The following is a 14037-nucleotide window of genomic DNA, read 5'->3' as shown; positions in this document are numbered from 1 at the left end:
TCATGAATCGTGTAGCTGAGCAAACATTTAATTTTGATTTACGTTTCTACCTTGCGCGAAGACGATCAAGAATTAACTCGGGAGTGTTTGTTAGCACTTGAAATGTGTTATTTTCCTTAGCTTAATTCAAGATCATTTTACTACTTGATGTGTTTATTTCTTTATTTTATAGGTATCGGACATCCAAGAAGTAAAATCAAGCATTAAGAAGCAAATGAGGCTAAAATGAATCAATTCAGAGCTTTAACAGGAAAAGGAAAAAAATAAAAATGCCCCAAGGAGGCTAGCACAATGGTGCAGTTTTCAAAAGTGAAACAGTGCAGCAACACTGCAACGTTGCAAATTTATAGAAGGTAAGATGTGTCACTACACCATAGGTAAAAGGCCAAATTGGGCCTGACACTGGAGCACTGCGCCCTAGCGCCCTAGTGTCATCGCAATATTATAAATATAATTTTCTTTATTTTAGGTCATTCCAACTAGGTTTTCAACCTCCATTCAAAATTATTCTCTATTATTCTCCTCTCCTCTATATTCCTTTGTTCTTTGGTGATTTTCCTTTATTCTTTGGTGATTTTGATGATTGTAAAGCTTATCTTGGACCGATCTCATGGCTATAAGGTGAGTTGCTTGCTAAAATCTAAGTGAAACACATAATTGATTGTGAGGATTTTTGTTTTGTCAAAATCTATATTTCTCTTTGATATTTCCATGATTTTTTAATGTATGTTAACTTCTATGCTTAGATTTATGATTGGATTGATCACCCTTCATACATTCTTTGTTAAACTAGAGACAAAAGCATCTATATGTATGAATCTCACAAGGGCAAAGGTTAAAGCATACATGTTTATAAATTTCAGGTTGCTTAGGCAATCCTTTTACAACATTGCATGATTAATCAATTCTAGAATGAAACCGATTAGTAATTTAGACCATCAAGATTATTAATCACCTTAGTTGAAGCTACTAAATTTAATGCGATTGTTTGCTTGTTATGGTTGCTATCGAACCCAAACAATTAAGCAATTAGTCTAGTTAAGAATTGATTAGAATAGGTAGTAAGATTTCTATGGACGTTATCGAACCTAGTTAATCGAGCATCTGGATTTCTATGGACGCTATCAAACCTAGTTAATCGAGCATCTGTTCTAATTAAGCAATTAATTAGTAATTAAGGCACTTGCCTCAGCTATCTGGACAAGTTGACTAAGCATATTAAATTAAGAGAAATAATCCTTAGTAATCCTATGATCAATCGAGTATTGGGTGGATCCTAAGTCCTGAGCTAGGTGTTTTTACTTTTCTTGCACTTTAATTTTCCACACTTTACTTTTTTTGCAATTTATTTTCCTTGTTTGAAGCTCTCAACCACTCCAACATGGTAGTGAATATGGTAAAATTTTATTTGATTGGTCTTTCGCAAGCGACGGAAAAAAGTTATATCAACATCAAATCTAATAAAATCATGTAAAAACTATTCTAAATCTAAGGCAAATAATACACATTTTAGGCGTGTTTCACCTGTTTATTACAAATTTATTTTAACACCCTCTATGAAACCCCAACATTTCCCTGCGTCCCCTGCAACCTGGCTATGTCATCCTCCCTTGCCAATGCTTTTTAGAAGTGAAAGTTGTCCTCACAAACCAACACGGGTCCAGAAAAACTCCCAAGAGGTCACCCAACATAGGATTGCTCCAAGCTAAGTACGCTTAACTTTGGAATTTTTATGATTGAGCCACCGAAAAAGAAGGTGCACCTTATTGGTATAGGTAGTAACTTCCAATTCTTTTAAGCCTTTCTTAACCATACTTTCATGTCCTCAGGTTCCCTCTCATTCAGATGTGATACCGGTTCATTCATGTACCCCTCCTGAATTCGGATCGTTACACATAGTCTATGCACCCAAATACATTTAATCTTCCTAGCTAGGTTAGAATGATGTTTATACCATTTGTCTTCTGGTGTCAAGAAATTTATTGATGTATGAGGACATTTATTCAAAGCATATACAACATAGGAGGTTGCTTTAGCCTAAAATTATTTAAGTAGCATAACATCAGATAAAAAACATCTAACTCTCTCCATTATAGTCTAATTGAACCTTTCAACTACCCTATTCTATTAAGGATATACCTCAGTGTTCCATACTTAGTTATAGTGTGGTTTCTACATAATTTATTAAACTCGCCACAATATTCTAGAACATTATTGGTTCTAAGATACTTTATCTGTTTTGAAGATTGCTTTTCAATCATTAATTTCCAATCTTTAAATTTGTCTAGGACTTTATCTTTTGTTTTGAGAAAATAAATCCAACTTCTCCTAAAATAATCATCACTGAAAGTAAGAAAGTACTTGGTAGCATTTTTCCTTTTGTTTCCTTTGGTCATTAGTCTGGGATTTATTATCTTTCCATTGTTTCTTTGATTTTCCTTTTGAGAAAAACCTAGCTATCTTGTTCTTAAGACTGAAACAATTTTATCAATAGTGACACTGTCTCTACCATATTTGAGAGTAATCTTTACTTTTTTGTAAGTCTCTACCAGTGAACTTAGAAGAATAAAGGCTTCATTTTCTTCTCCTAATTTATCTCCCCTCGAATGAAATTTTCTTGAACCCATCCAAGTTTTTTCATAGAGTCTTGGAGAGATCCATTTCAAATATGAAGAAACGCTCCCTTATGTAAGCTTTATTTGGCAAATGTTTAGATTCGTATAAGGTTTCCAACTTCCAAATTTTTTAAGGAGTCTCTTCATCAATTACTTGTCTGAAAATGTCATCACTCAAATTCAATATTATCATTCCATAAGCTGCCTCATGTAAAGTGTCTTTTTCTTCTTGGATTAGATTAGTTGGTAAAGTATCAGGATCTTTAATGGCTTTCACAGTTTTTTGCTGTCCTAGAATTGTCTTGATCTTGAACTCCCATAGTATAAAATTCCATTTTACCATCAAACTTTTCAACATCATACTTTGCTCGTGCCATAACTTTGAAATCTTTAGAATCTTGTTCTTTCAAGAATTAACTTCTTGAATTTTTCCAGACTCTGATACCACTTTTATGAGGAATTACTTGAAGACACCTCTACAATACATGGAAGAATAGAAAGCACCCACGTTACTCACGCATGCAAAATGATTTCAAGTTGAAGTAAAGTTCTCAAACAAAGTAAATCTAATTTCTTTACTTTTTGATAGTTCTTCTCTCCCTCTCAATTCATTTCAATTAAATTAGTGTATGTAGAGACAAAATTTAATTTAGAAGAGAATTAAAGAGGAGGAAGAACGAAGACAACGAATTTATAGTGGTTCGGCCATAGGCCTACATCCATTTTAGGGAGCTAGAGTTTATTGATCTCTTGGAGAGAAGTACAAGATAACAATCAGATAAGTTTTCTACACTCTTGCTCTTTTAACTGCCTGCCTTTATTTCTACAAGTTTTGTAGTTACAACAAAGTAAAAGAATTTCACTGTTGATTTTCACTCCAAATGTAACGGCTATTTTACACATAGGATATTTTATATTTTCCTTTCCAACAACCATGTTAGGGTCCTAAGTTGAGTCAACCTGAAATAATTGAGGGTATTAGTATGCGTCCAAATTGTAGGTTGTGTTCTCCTTTCGATTGTGGGTGATCTCCTCGGTCTCGGTCTCAAGGGACCGAAAGTGAAGACCTTTCTTCTTGAGGGTTCGTGGGAAGAAAAAAAGTGAATACAAAGGAGGATGACCAACAAACAAGAGGAAACAAAAGTTTCGTATTGGTACTCGTTTTGACTTCAAATGCTTCGCAATGACATGACCTTAGAATAAGTTAATAAGTTTGCTTAAATGTCACTAGGCCTAGTCTTTTATGTCCTCCAACCAAAACTAAAATTGACACAAATGGGCTTTTCGGTAAACACATTAAGAAAAGGACTTTCATGTTTCTATGTTGTAGTCCAACTTAATACCTAATCACAACTTTGTTATATGATAAATTTTACTCTCTTCTTTTTTTTTTTTTTTTTTTCATTTTTAAAATATTTGTTAGCATTTTCTACTATGTGGTTTTGGAAGGTGGCAAAACTACGAGCGTAGCCCATGATACACTCAAGTATTGCTCTATAGAGACAGAATGGAAATATAACCCAACATTATAAAATATGGACTCTTTTAGTTCATGTTGGTGTCATCATATAGAAAAATTATCATTTTGGTTTTGTCATTCAGAAGCCTAGTCCTTTTAGGCCTCTGCCCAAACTAAAATTGACACTCGCACAAACACAAAACACAACAAAACTAACATTTTAGGATCTACCTCAAGCATCATGCCCAAAAATAAGAACTTTATTCCACAACAGCATACTCATACATCATCTTACCATCTTTTTGGTACATACATTACACATCCTAAAGAAGAGGTAATCCTTAATCAAAACCCAAAAGTTTAAGATAGGGCGATAAACAACCTCTTTTGAGATTTAGATTCCCTCATCTTAACCTCAGCAGAATGAAGGTACAAATAATAATTATAGTTTATTATAATATATCGAAAATATAGAGGATTGAAAAAAATCTAGAAAAACCTCTTAAGAGTGTAATCATAGACTGTTTGTAGAACACTTGAAGATGTCCCATCTTCAGGCAACTTCAAAAGGCGGGCAACTTTCGAAAACTTAGCATGGTGTCTTAATACAGCATTGTTATCGAGTTCTTTCAACTCCTCAATCATGGATACTTTTTCTGAAAATGCCCATTGCATTGCCCAAATTGCAAGAGGTCGCATGTAACACAGTGATCGGTACCGATCCGTAGTTGTCCAAGCTTCTGGTGTCTGAAAGTTGTATCTGACCACAACCAACAACAAAAAATTTATAAATATGGCAGTTGAAATCTATAGGTTCACCACCTTGTAATATCATTTGAGTCACTTGACAAAATTGATTGATGATTGACTTGGACAATGGCATGCAACACAACGTCCAGACCGTCAAGAGTCTTGGCGTAGGCAGTCATCTGAGATTTGATTGAAAACAGTCTACACAGTGGAAGAGCAAAGAGAAAAAAAGATCCGACTTACCCCAGACCATCTTCTGACCATGCAGCTTCATGGATGCCTTCTGCTGTTTGAAATGCCATATCAGTCATATTTTCATGGATCATTGAAGCCGCAACTGCATATGTCACTCCTGACCATATTTCTCTTGATTGCATTGATGAGAAGTCTACCGTTCCATCAGGAAGCATCCCGTTTACTGCACCGCGCTTCCCACCCTTCACCTTCAACACATTGTAGTTGTATACCTTCTCCAGTGCACTCTTGGCCTTGTCTTCATCAACAATGGGAAGAAGACCTGAAGCTCTTGCATACCTTGCAGATCAATATTAAGCTGCTATCAGAAGACCATAGAATAGCTAGTCTCACATTGCTACAACGTGGAAAATGTTCAGCACCTTTGCAAATTTATTTTGTCAAAATGGGGGTAGCTTTCTACTATTGGAAAAAGGATATGTTGTACCCAAATTTTTAGGGAGTGTTTGACCCACCTACTTCATAAGTCAGTGTAAATAACTCAACTCAACCAACTTCAGCCGTGTTCACTATTGAAGTTTGAAAATTTCTCGAGGAACTTCATCTTCCCCTCTTTCTCTATTTTGCACATATATCGAAGAACTCAAATAAAAAACTTTACATCTCAAATACAGACTTCCAAACTCCAACATATTAACTCCAAACTTTAAAACTCAACTCAGCGTCCGAAACACCCCTTAGTGTGAGTTAAACTGAGAGGAAAGATGAAGGCTAATGATTTCAGAATGAATTTAAAGTTGAAAGGCAGTTCCTACTCTACGACTTGACGAGATTACTTTGTGTTAGTTTTGTGCATCATTCTTGTGGGGAATAATGGGTAGTTTCTATTCCAAAACCCACATCCCACTTGTAAACATTTTGAAGAAATAATAAACAGACAATTGAGCACTATCTATCTCTTGCTATGGAAGATATTATATTCCAGATTCTTGACCAGACTAAGGAGAAACCTGTTAACTGCTAATGAATTAGGAAAAGAAGTATATTAAAGAGATCATTTCTTTGAGTGGAATGCCATTATGCTAAATCTTTTGTTATTATTAAAGAACTTCAAGATGGTAATACATATGTACCATTGTCCAGCCAACTGATCAGCTTGAATAGATGAACTTGAACTCCCACCACTGCTGTCATAGTTGAAGTAAGAACCATTCCACAATTTCTCATAGGCACGTTTTGCCTTCTGAAATTTGAACCAAAAATAGTGTTCAGCATCCTTTTCATCAACTACACGAGCAAGGGCCGAAGCAGCCTGCAAGGCTGCCACCCATAAACCACCACTGTATGCACTAACACCAGTGACGGACCATGTATCATAAGTCTGATCAGGGAACCCATCATTCTCAATCATCCCATCACCGTCTCGATCAAACTGGTCCATATAAGCTATGGCAAGATACACAGAGGGCCAGACAGCCTTTGCAAATTTCATATCCCCTGTGGCAACAACATCCCTATAAATTTGGAGGGCAAATTTTGGATTCAAGTCCTTCCACCTATCCGTATTATATAGGTTATATCCATTTACTTCAAACCACGGGTCATTAACTCCGATATCATGAGGAACAGCTCCAAGAACATTTCTTGCCTCCCATTTCCCATTATCTAGAAGTTGCATCTTGCTGGGATCGTGCATCATCACTGCTGCGGCAAAATCTCGCTGTATACTGAGTTCAAGTTTTGGAAATAGCATTATTATTGCAAAAGAGGAGTAAAAATGAACGTCATAGGTATTCCACATTGTGTATTCAATTCCTTCAAGATAAAGGAACTGGCCAACATTCTCCTCTCCCTTTTGAAGCAGATTTACTCCAAATGCAGAATTTGATGCGACTGAATTGCGTAACTCATCGAGTCTTGAAGTCATCCTCCCAAGAATATCATTAGCAGTGTCATTTTCATTGGATTCATGAATTACACTCTTCAGACCAGATCTGCATTGATCAAGGCAAAATCCCGTTTCCCCAAAGCTTACGAAACTCTGAGTTGGAAGTGACCCATCTATCGAAACATTTTCAAGAAAATGATACAGTTTTAATCAAAATGATAAGTAATGATCTTAACATAGTAGGCTAGATATACCTGTCCAGATTGTCCCTCCTGCATTTAGATAATAAAGCTCGTTAAAGAGAGTAACAGGATACCTGCATAAACCAGGAGACTTCAAAATCTGAAGGAATCGATGAACAATAACCAATATAACTACGCCTACCATTTTGGAAACCTCTTGTCTTCAAACACAGGTCTTTGCCAAGCATCAATTTGAGATTCCCAGTGACGATGTTCTAAGTCAGATACAAACGTAGAATGTTAAGCTAACATATTTTTGGAAGTAATTACTATTATGCACCTTATTCCTCATCATAAATAATTATATAAAGAAAGTTTGAAAGTTTGACAATGCCTCCTTTTTCCAATAGATTCAAGCTTGGGTATATCATTTCTGCTTTAAAATGGTATCAATCTTTCGAAAAAGTAAGATCCCAAGGAGGATTCAATTTAACAATGAGTGATGTGTTGGGAATTTTCTAGGAAAAAAGAAATACAGGAGCGATGCATCAAAAGCAATATTTCTTCTAAAGGGAAGGAAAGACAAATTGGTATTTCTAGAAGTTAACTACACAAACAAATATTTCTGAACAAAGTAATTTGTTTAGTTTTGTTCTATTTGAGGATTGCAGTCAAGTAACCAATAGACTACAAACTCGAAACAATCTGTAGGAAACAATAAGAAGATAACATAACTGTTTCTTGCATCTCTCTGTCAAGAAACATTGAGTGATAAGTTTCAAATTTTGGAAGGATAACAAAATAAGAATTAAGAGCAAGAATTACAAAATTAATTAGTATCTCAATCAAGATCTAAGACGTTAGTCCTATAAATAATAGTGCTGAAAAAGTTTGGTGACTACCAAACATCAAACATGCAAGACTAAAGCAAGACTTCAAAGGAACAATGCGCTTGACACAATTATAGAGAAAACACTGAAACCAAATATTCCTTGCAAAACAATCCCATCTGCTTCACCTACTTAATTCAACGCACAAACCCTTCAGCTACTTTTTTAATCATACAAAACTACCAGCCTTTCAGTTACTTCATTAAACCCTACTTTCTTGGAAAACCTTTTGATTTTTGGAATATCTCATCACAGAAAAGCGTGGAGATTGGAACCTACAACCTCTAAGAGAAAGTATGAATGTCTTGGTCACTAAGCTATTGCTTATTTTGAAAAACCTTTAGCTTTTTTATCAACTATAATGTACCACAGCTAATAGAAATGTATCTAATTTGAAGTTAGAAGAAGGGGGGAAAAACTGTGCACTCTACTTTAGTTTTCAACACATAAGGGACAGACACACAATTTGTGGAACTAAATATTACCTAGTATAGCATCACGTGCAATATCGGCAGCAGCATCTCCAAGGTTACCGTAGAATTTTGTGTAACGCCTGCACAGAAAATCTTCATTAACCACGTAAATAATGATTGATTCAGGTTGAATAATTTCTTGTACGATTTTGCCACTGACCTGTGATAAGTTTTTCCTCTACAAAAGTTCACTTCAGGACAGTCCCATGACAACGAAAATGTTACGGTACGCATGGCATCAGGTGGAACTGTAACTGAAGCTGCAATAGCCGCACCAATGGATGAACCCACTTCAGATGGCATTGACATATCAGCAAAGTTAAGATGGTCAAAGGATCCATGCTATTACAACAACAATATACATATCAAGCTCCGAAAGGAAAGTAATGATACAAATGATAATTTGAATGGAAAATATCAATTTATACCCATAAACTTTAGGGGTTTTATGGATTTTGACCCTAAAATAATAATTATATCCATTTAAACTCTGAACTTTTGTAAGCATATCAGTTTACACACTCCATTACATTCCATTTGAAAAAACATCATAAGAAACTTATAATTGTAACCATTAAACTTCTTAACTTTCATAAATTTAGACTCTGAGTCAAAATTTCCTTTGAGAATCGTCTATGCATTTACTCTAATCATCCACTTTGTAAAGCCGGCATTCAAAAAAGACCTCACACATTTGAGAATCAATGCATAAATAATTTTTAAAGGTAATCGTAATGAAAGGTCTAAATTGATTGACTTGTGAAAATTTAGGAGTTTAGTTAACTCAAAATTATATGTTTCACACGAAATCAAGAGAAGCGTCTAAATTATGAAAGTTCAAGGTTTAAATTGATATAATTATTAGTGTAGTAATTAATACAATTTCCAAAGTTTAGGGGTATAAATTGATAATTGCCTAGTTTTAATAAGAATTGTATCATGAACAGTAAAATGCATCAAGCTAATACCTGTTTCATCTCAAGCCACATATCCTTGGCCGATATACCCTGGAAGTTACCAGATGTTACAAAACAAGGACAATCTGAGACGTGAACCCCATTACCCTCCTGTGCAGCGATAGCGTAAGTCACGGAGGGAAATCCACTTGCTGTCCTGAATATTTAAAAGAAAAGACAATAAAAAATCTAAAACATATAATATATTATTGCACTAATCACACCCTTTCCAAATCTCCTTTCTGTTTACATTATTTGGAATAAATGACCAAGAAAGGCACTTGCTTGTGATGTAGAAGCACAGCATGCACACCATCTTTCTTCCTAAAAAAATCATAAATATTGTAGGTTAGATTTGAATTAATGATAATTCTCTACAAAAGCATGGGAAATATTTTAATTAAAGTAACACTTGTGGTCATAGTTCAGATGATAAAGAAAAAGAATAATAATGAAGTCCAGCAAGTATTATTTTCTTACTTTGTTCTCGAATTGATATGGTTACCAGAATACTCAGAAAGCCCTCCAACTGAATTCTGAATAGCACGAAAAAAAAAAAAAAGAAGAAAGATATCAAGTCCAAAGAATTTCATGATTCTCAATAAATCCAAACAAATTCCAAGTGAGAATCTAAAAGGATAATAATTAATTAATGACATAGCATTAGAAAAAGAAATTATTATCAAATTGATATTCAAGAGGAACACATACTGCCCAGGTGAAAAGCAAACTGACGTCGGCGTCTGTTTTTCCAGAATTATGCAGCTGATGGAAAATAAATCAAAAGGCCAATAATGAACTAGAATTCATAAGATCATCAACAACATATATATGTCTAATAATTTTTTTTTTTTTAAAAAAACATAAAATAAATGTAGATACAGAAATCCATTTCTACCGTGAAAGTAAAAACTGAGACAGGGTAACTGCTCTCCTTGTAATTATGGGGAATAACAGGTGAAATTTGACGGCAAACTATTCTTAATTCTGGATCCGGTTCACCTGCAGTGGAGGAAAAGGGTCAAAAATGAATTCGACGTTTTATAAATAATGATGAACCTAAGAAACATGAAATGTAAAACTAATATATAAAACTAAAGCTCCCTACCCATTTTGTTTTTAGTTTTATCTTTTAAAATTAAGTCCATAAACACATTTTCTATTTTAAAATTTCTTTTTTATTATCTACTTTTATCTAATATTTTAAAAAATCATGTCAGATTTTGAAAACTAAAAAAAAAAAAGTAATTTTTAAAAATTTATTTTTTTTTTTGTAATTTGGTTAAGAAACCAACTTTGGTACTTAAGAAAATTGCAAACCATGATACGGACATGGGAGGAGATAAGCTTAATTTTCAAAAATAAAAAACCAGAAACAAAAAATGAAGGTCCGTTTGATTGCTATTTTGTTTTTTGTTTTTAGTTTTTAAAAATTAAACATGTTTTCTCCTCATTTTTACAATAACTTGCATATTTATTAATTACAATGGTTGAATTCTTAACAAAATTCTAAAAAAAAAAAAAAAAATTAAAAATTAATTTTTTTTGTTTTCAAATTTTGACTTGATTTTTTAAACTATTAATAAAAAATAGATAACAAAAGGAAAATTTTGGAGGGGAAATAATGTCTATAGATTTAATTTTTAAAAACAAAAATAAAAAACTAAATGATTATCAAACGGGACAGAAATGTTTACCAAACAAAGCCTAAAAAATATACCATCATATATTGTCCAAGCTTGAGGATACAAAGCATGATATGTAGACCGATGACCCTTCAAATTCCAGTCCCAAGATCCGATGCCTGATGATTGAACTTCCCTGATGGTGCATATGATAATGAGAGGGTAAATAGACATTTATTTGTCAATTATCCCATTTAACAATGTTGAAGATCCCACGTTAGAAAGATGAGGAGACTTCAAAATCTTTATGATATCAGCCCATGAAGACCACATAGGTATTCGCTCCAAAATTAGAATCGGACTCAAGAATGATGAACTTAAAGAGGCACCATCTCGAGTGATTCCACATTGGATGGGGAGACCTCATGATCTTACAATCTTTAAAAGATACAATCTCCAAACGTAGAGATATTTGACAGCGATAAAAAGTTTAGTAACTACCTCTGGGTTTCAGGGCTCTGTGCACATAGTACAGTAGAATACTTCTCCCCATTCGGTCGTGAGACGAAAACCTATTGAAGTACTCATAACTAGATTATTATTAATAATTGATTTTTTAACGAGTCCGAAAGCATGTAAATGAAATCACAATGCGTATGATACATATTAAACAGCATTTCAAGACAGCAAGAAAGGACATATGAACTCACAGAAAATTGATTTGCTAAAATTGGCTTATCTTCACATTTTCTAGGGAATAGTTGCCAGCGTTGAAATTCACCTCGGTAACTTCTTCCGATGCTTCCTGATCTAAACATTTAGATTGTTAAATAGCAAACGAACAAAGCATAAGAATAGTTACATATACTTCCCAGATCAATTTGAACAGACCAAAAGCTTACATAATCATCATATCACTCTTCAACAATGAAAAAATAGACTAATAGCATGTTTGGGAGTATTTTCTAAATGTTTACAATCACTTTTTCCATGTCCAACATCAATGTGAACCATGTCTTTAATCATAAAAAAAAACAAGTTAATGTTTTATTTTCCACTAGTAAATGCAATTTTCATACCATAAACATTGATATTGAATGATTAAAAACATGCTTTTGAGTGATTTTCTTATAAAAAAAAGTTGATATCAAGTAAGGAAATGGTACGATGCATGTAATAGTAAATTTGATGAGAGAAAAATATAAAGATAGGAAGACTTACCCAAGACCACCTAGAGGAATGCCATGAGTATCAGTTATACGGCGTCTAATAAAAGGATTTATCATAGCCCCCTGAAATGCAGACAAGAGAGGTATTCAATAATTTCTAGATCCATTTACTTACATACCTTGAAAAGATTTGGACTAGCAATATTACTATAAAATCACTACCCTTCCTTTGACAGATTCTTCTCGGATATAGCGGATTAGCCTAAACCCTACCGGAGCCTGAGAAAGAGAAATGGTGAGAAATATTTCCTATGGAATGTAGTCATCACGGCTGATAGTTCAAACTCTTAAATCATCTATTAACCCATAAACTTAAGCTTACGGGTGAAGGTAAATTTAATATTATATCATTTAACATTCTCCCACATTTGGGTTTGAGCACCAGATCTCCTTGATCACCTATTCTGATATAATCTTAAATCACCGATTGACTCAAAAACTTAATCTAATGGGTGAAAATAAAATTTAATATTATATAATCTAACACAAACCTTAGGCTTAAACTGAATATTTTGGATGATTTGAGCACCGGCAATGCACAGAAACATTGATTTTATAGAATAGACAAGCATGTGATCTTATTTTCACACTTTAGTATCTATAAAAGAAAACCAATCCTAGATGGAAGTATATATCTATCAAATTCTGATATTAAAGAAATAAAATCATAAATACCAATCTTTTCAACTGCTTGGACACCAACAAATACTGAACCATTCAGTCGTCATATATATTAACACAAAATTATGAGGTATAATTGAGATCTTAAAAGAAATCATCTGAAACTAGAAATACCAGATGAATTATCTCTTTCAGATGCAACCTGAACTGCCAAAGTGGGACTCCTTCCCTGTTTAATTTTCGTTGCCATGTGAGGGATGGGTATTGCCCTGGATCAATGCCAGTCTATACATATGGAGGAAAGTTAGTCAGGCCATTATACATGCATAACAACCAATATGAATAGGCATTCTCTATGAATTAATATCGAGGAAAGATTAATCTCCCAATGTTCAGAAGGAAGGAATGAGCCTGTCAAATATTTTGAAGACCCCACAATCACAACAAGGAACATGTAAATTATGAGGTATAATTGACACAAAAACTTAAGCTGACGAGTGAAGGTAAATTTATTATTATATCATCTAACACTTTCTCTCACCTGTGGACTTGAAATATGTAGAAAACTCAACAAGTAGAAATCAATATTAATTAGGGAGGAAATAACATTACAAGAGTTTGAATACAGGTCTTCCTACACCATTAATTCTAATACCATGTTAAATCATCGATTAATCCAAATACTTAAATTAATGGATAAATGAGTAAATTTCATATTTTATCATCAACAGAACACAAAGATGTATTCTTGAGGGAGGCAACGTGCCAAATGCAACCCAAACTGCACGGAACCCAGGGACACCTGGGAATGCTTTTTAAAATAGTGGCTATTAATTTATCAGTTCTGTTTCTGCTTTTTCTGCCATAGACAAAACCGAGGCATATTCCCCTTCAAATATGTAAGAAACCTTTAACATAGGAGGATTGTTTAGGACATTAAGCTTCTGATAAGGGAATGAAAAAGCAGTTACTGTCTGATTAAAAAAAGAAGAAAACAAAAGTATATCTCTCCTTGAAAATAATTCTCTCCTTAAAAAGTATCCTCTCCAACTTCTTTGGCTTCTTACCATCTGTACTCTGCAACAAATTTGCTCTTATTGGGCTAAAAAATGGCTCACATCTCGAAATTTTACATTTTAATCACAAAATGTTTG

At 33.9% G+C, this 14037-nt stretch overlaps 1 protein-coding gene and 1 long non-coding RNA gene across 2 annotated transcripts; one reads left to right on the top strand and one right to left on the bottom strand.

The window, feature by feature from the left end:
• Positions 1-329: 329 nt before the first annotated feature.
• On the top strand, positions 330-4161 carry LOC120081460. Its single transcript, XR_005482829.1, has 3 exons — positions 330-621; positions 3051-3157; positions 3242-4161. It is a non-coding gene; the product is annotated as an uncharacterized LOC120081460 (long non-coding RNA).
• A 152-nt stretch (positions 4162-4313) lies between these two features.
• On the bottom strand, positions 4314-13574 carry LOC120081459 (non-lysosomal glucosylceramidase). The gene is made up of 18 exons (XM_039036343.1): positions 13058-13574; positions 12425-12481; positions 12255-12325; positions 11744-11843; positions 11535-11605; positions 11129-11229; positions 10307-10410; positions 10120-10173; positions 9889-9944; positions 9694-9732; positions 9421-9565; positions 8613-8794; positions 8465-8532; positions 7292-7364; positions 7162-7223; positions 6153-7080; positions 5068-5358; positions 4314-4834 (listed from the first exon to the last, which is right to left on the bottom strand). The coding sequence occupies exons 3-18, from the start codon at positions 12317-12319 to the stop codon at positions 4564-4566; spliced, it is 2610 nt and encodes an 869-aa protein (XP_038892271.1). The 5' UTR covers positions 12320-12325; positions 12425-12481; positions 13058-13574; the 3' UTR covers positions 4314-4563.
• Positions 13575-14037: the final 463 nt, after the last annotated feature.

This window comes from Benincasa hispida, chromosome 7 (genome assembly GCF_009727055.1).
Source record: "Benincasa hispida cultivar B227 chromosome 7, ASM972705v1, whole genome shotgun sequence".
In the NCBI taxonomy this organism is placed as follows: Eukaryota; Viridiplantae; Streptophyta; class Magnoliopsida; order Cucurbitales; family Cucurbitaceae; genus Benincasa; species Benincasa hispida.
This window is presented reverse-complemented; position numbering and strand designations above follow the sequence as displayed.

Excerpts from the sequence above, each read along its gene's own strand:
- LOC120081459 (XM_039036343.1), bottom strand. The coding sequence starts at position 12,319 with ATGATAAATCCTTTTATTAGACGCCGTATAACTGATACTCATGGCATT. Across the intron at positions 10,411-11,128 it reads AGCTTGGACAATATATGATG|GTGAACCGGATCCAGAATTA; the intron begins GTATATTTTTTA and ends CCTCCACTGCAG. Across the intron at positions 4,835-5,067 it reads TGGTCAGAAGATGGTCTGGG|ATACAACTTTCAGACACCAG; the intron begins GTAAGTCGGATC and ends GGTTGTGGTCAG.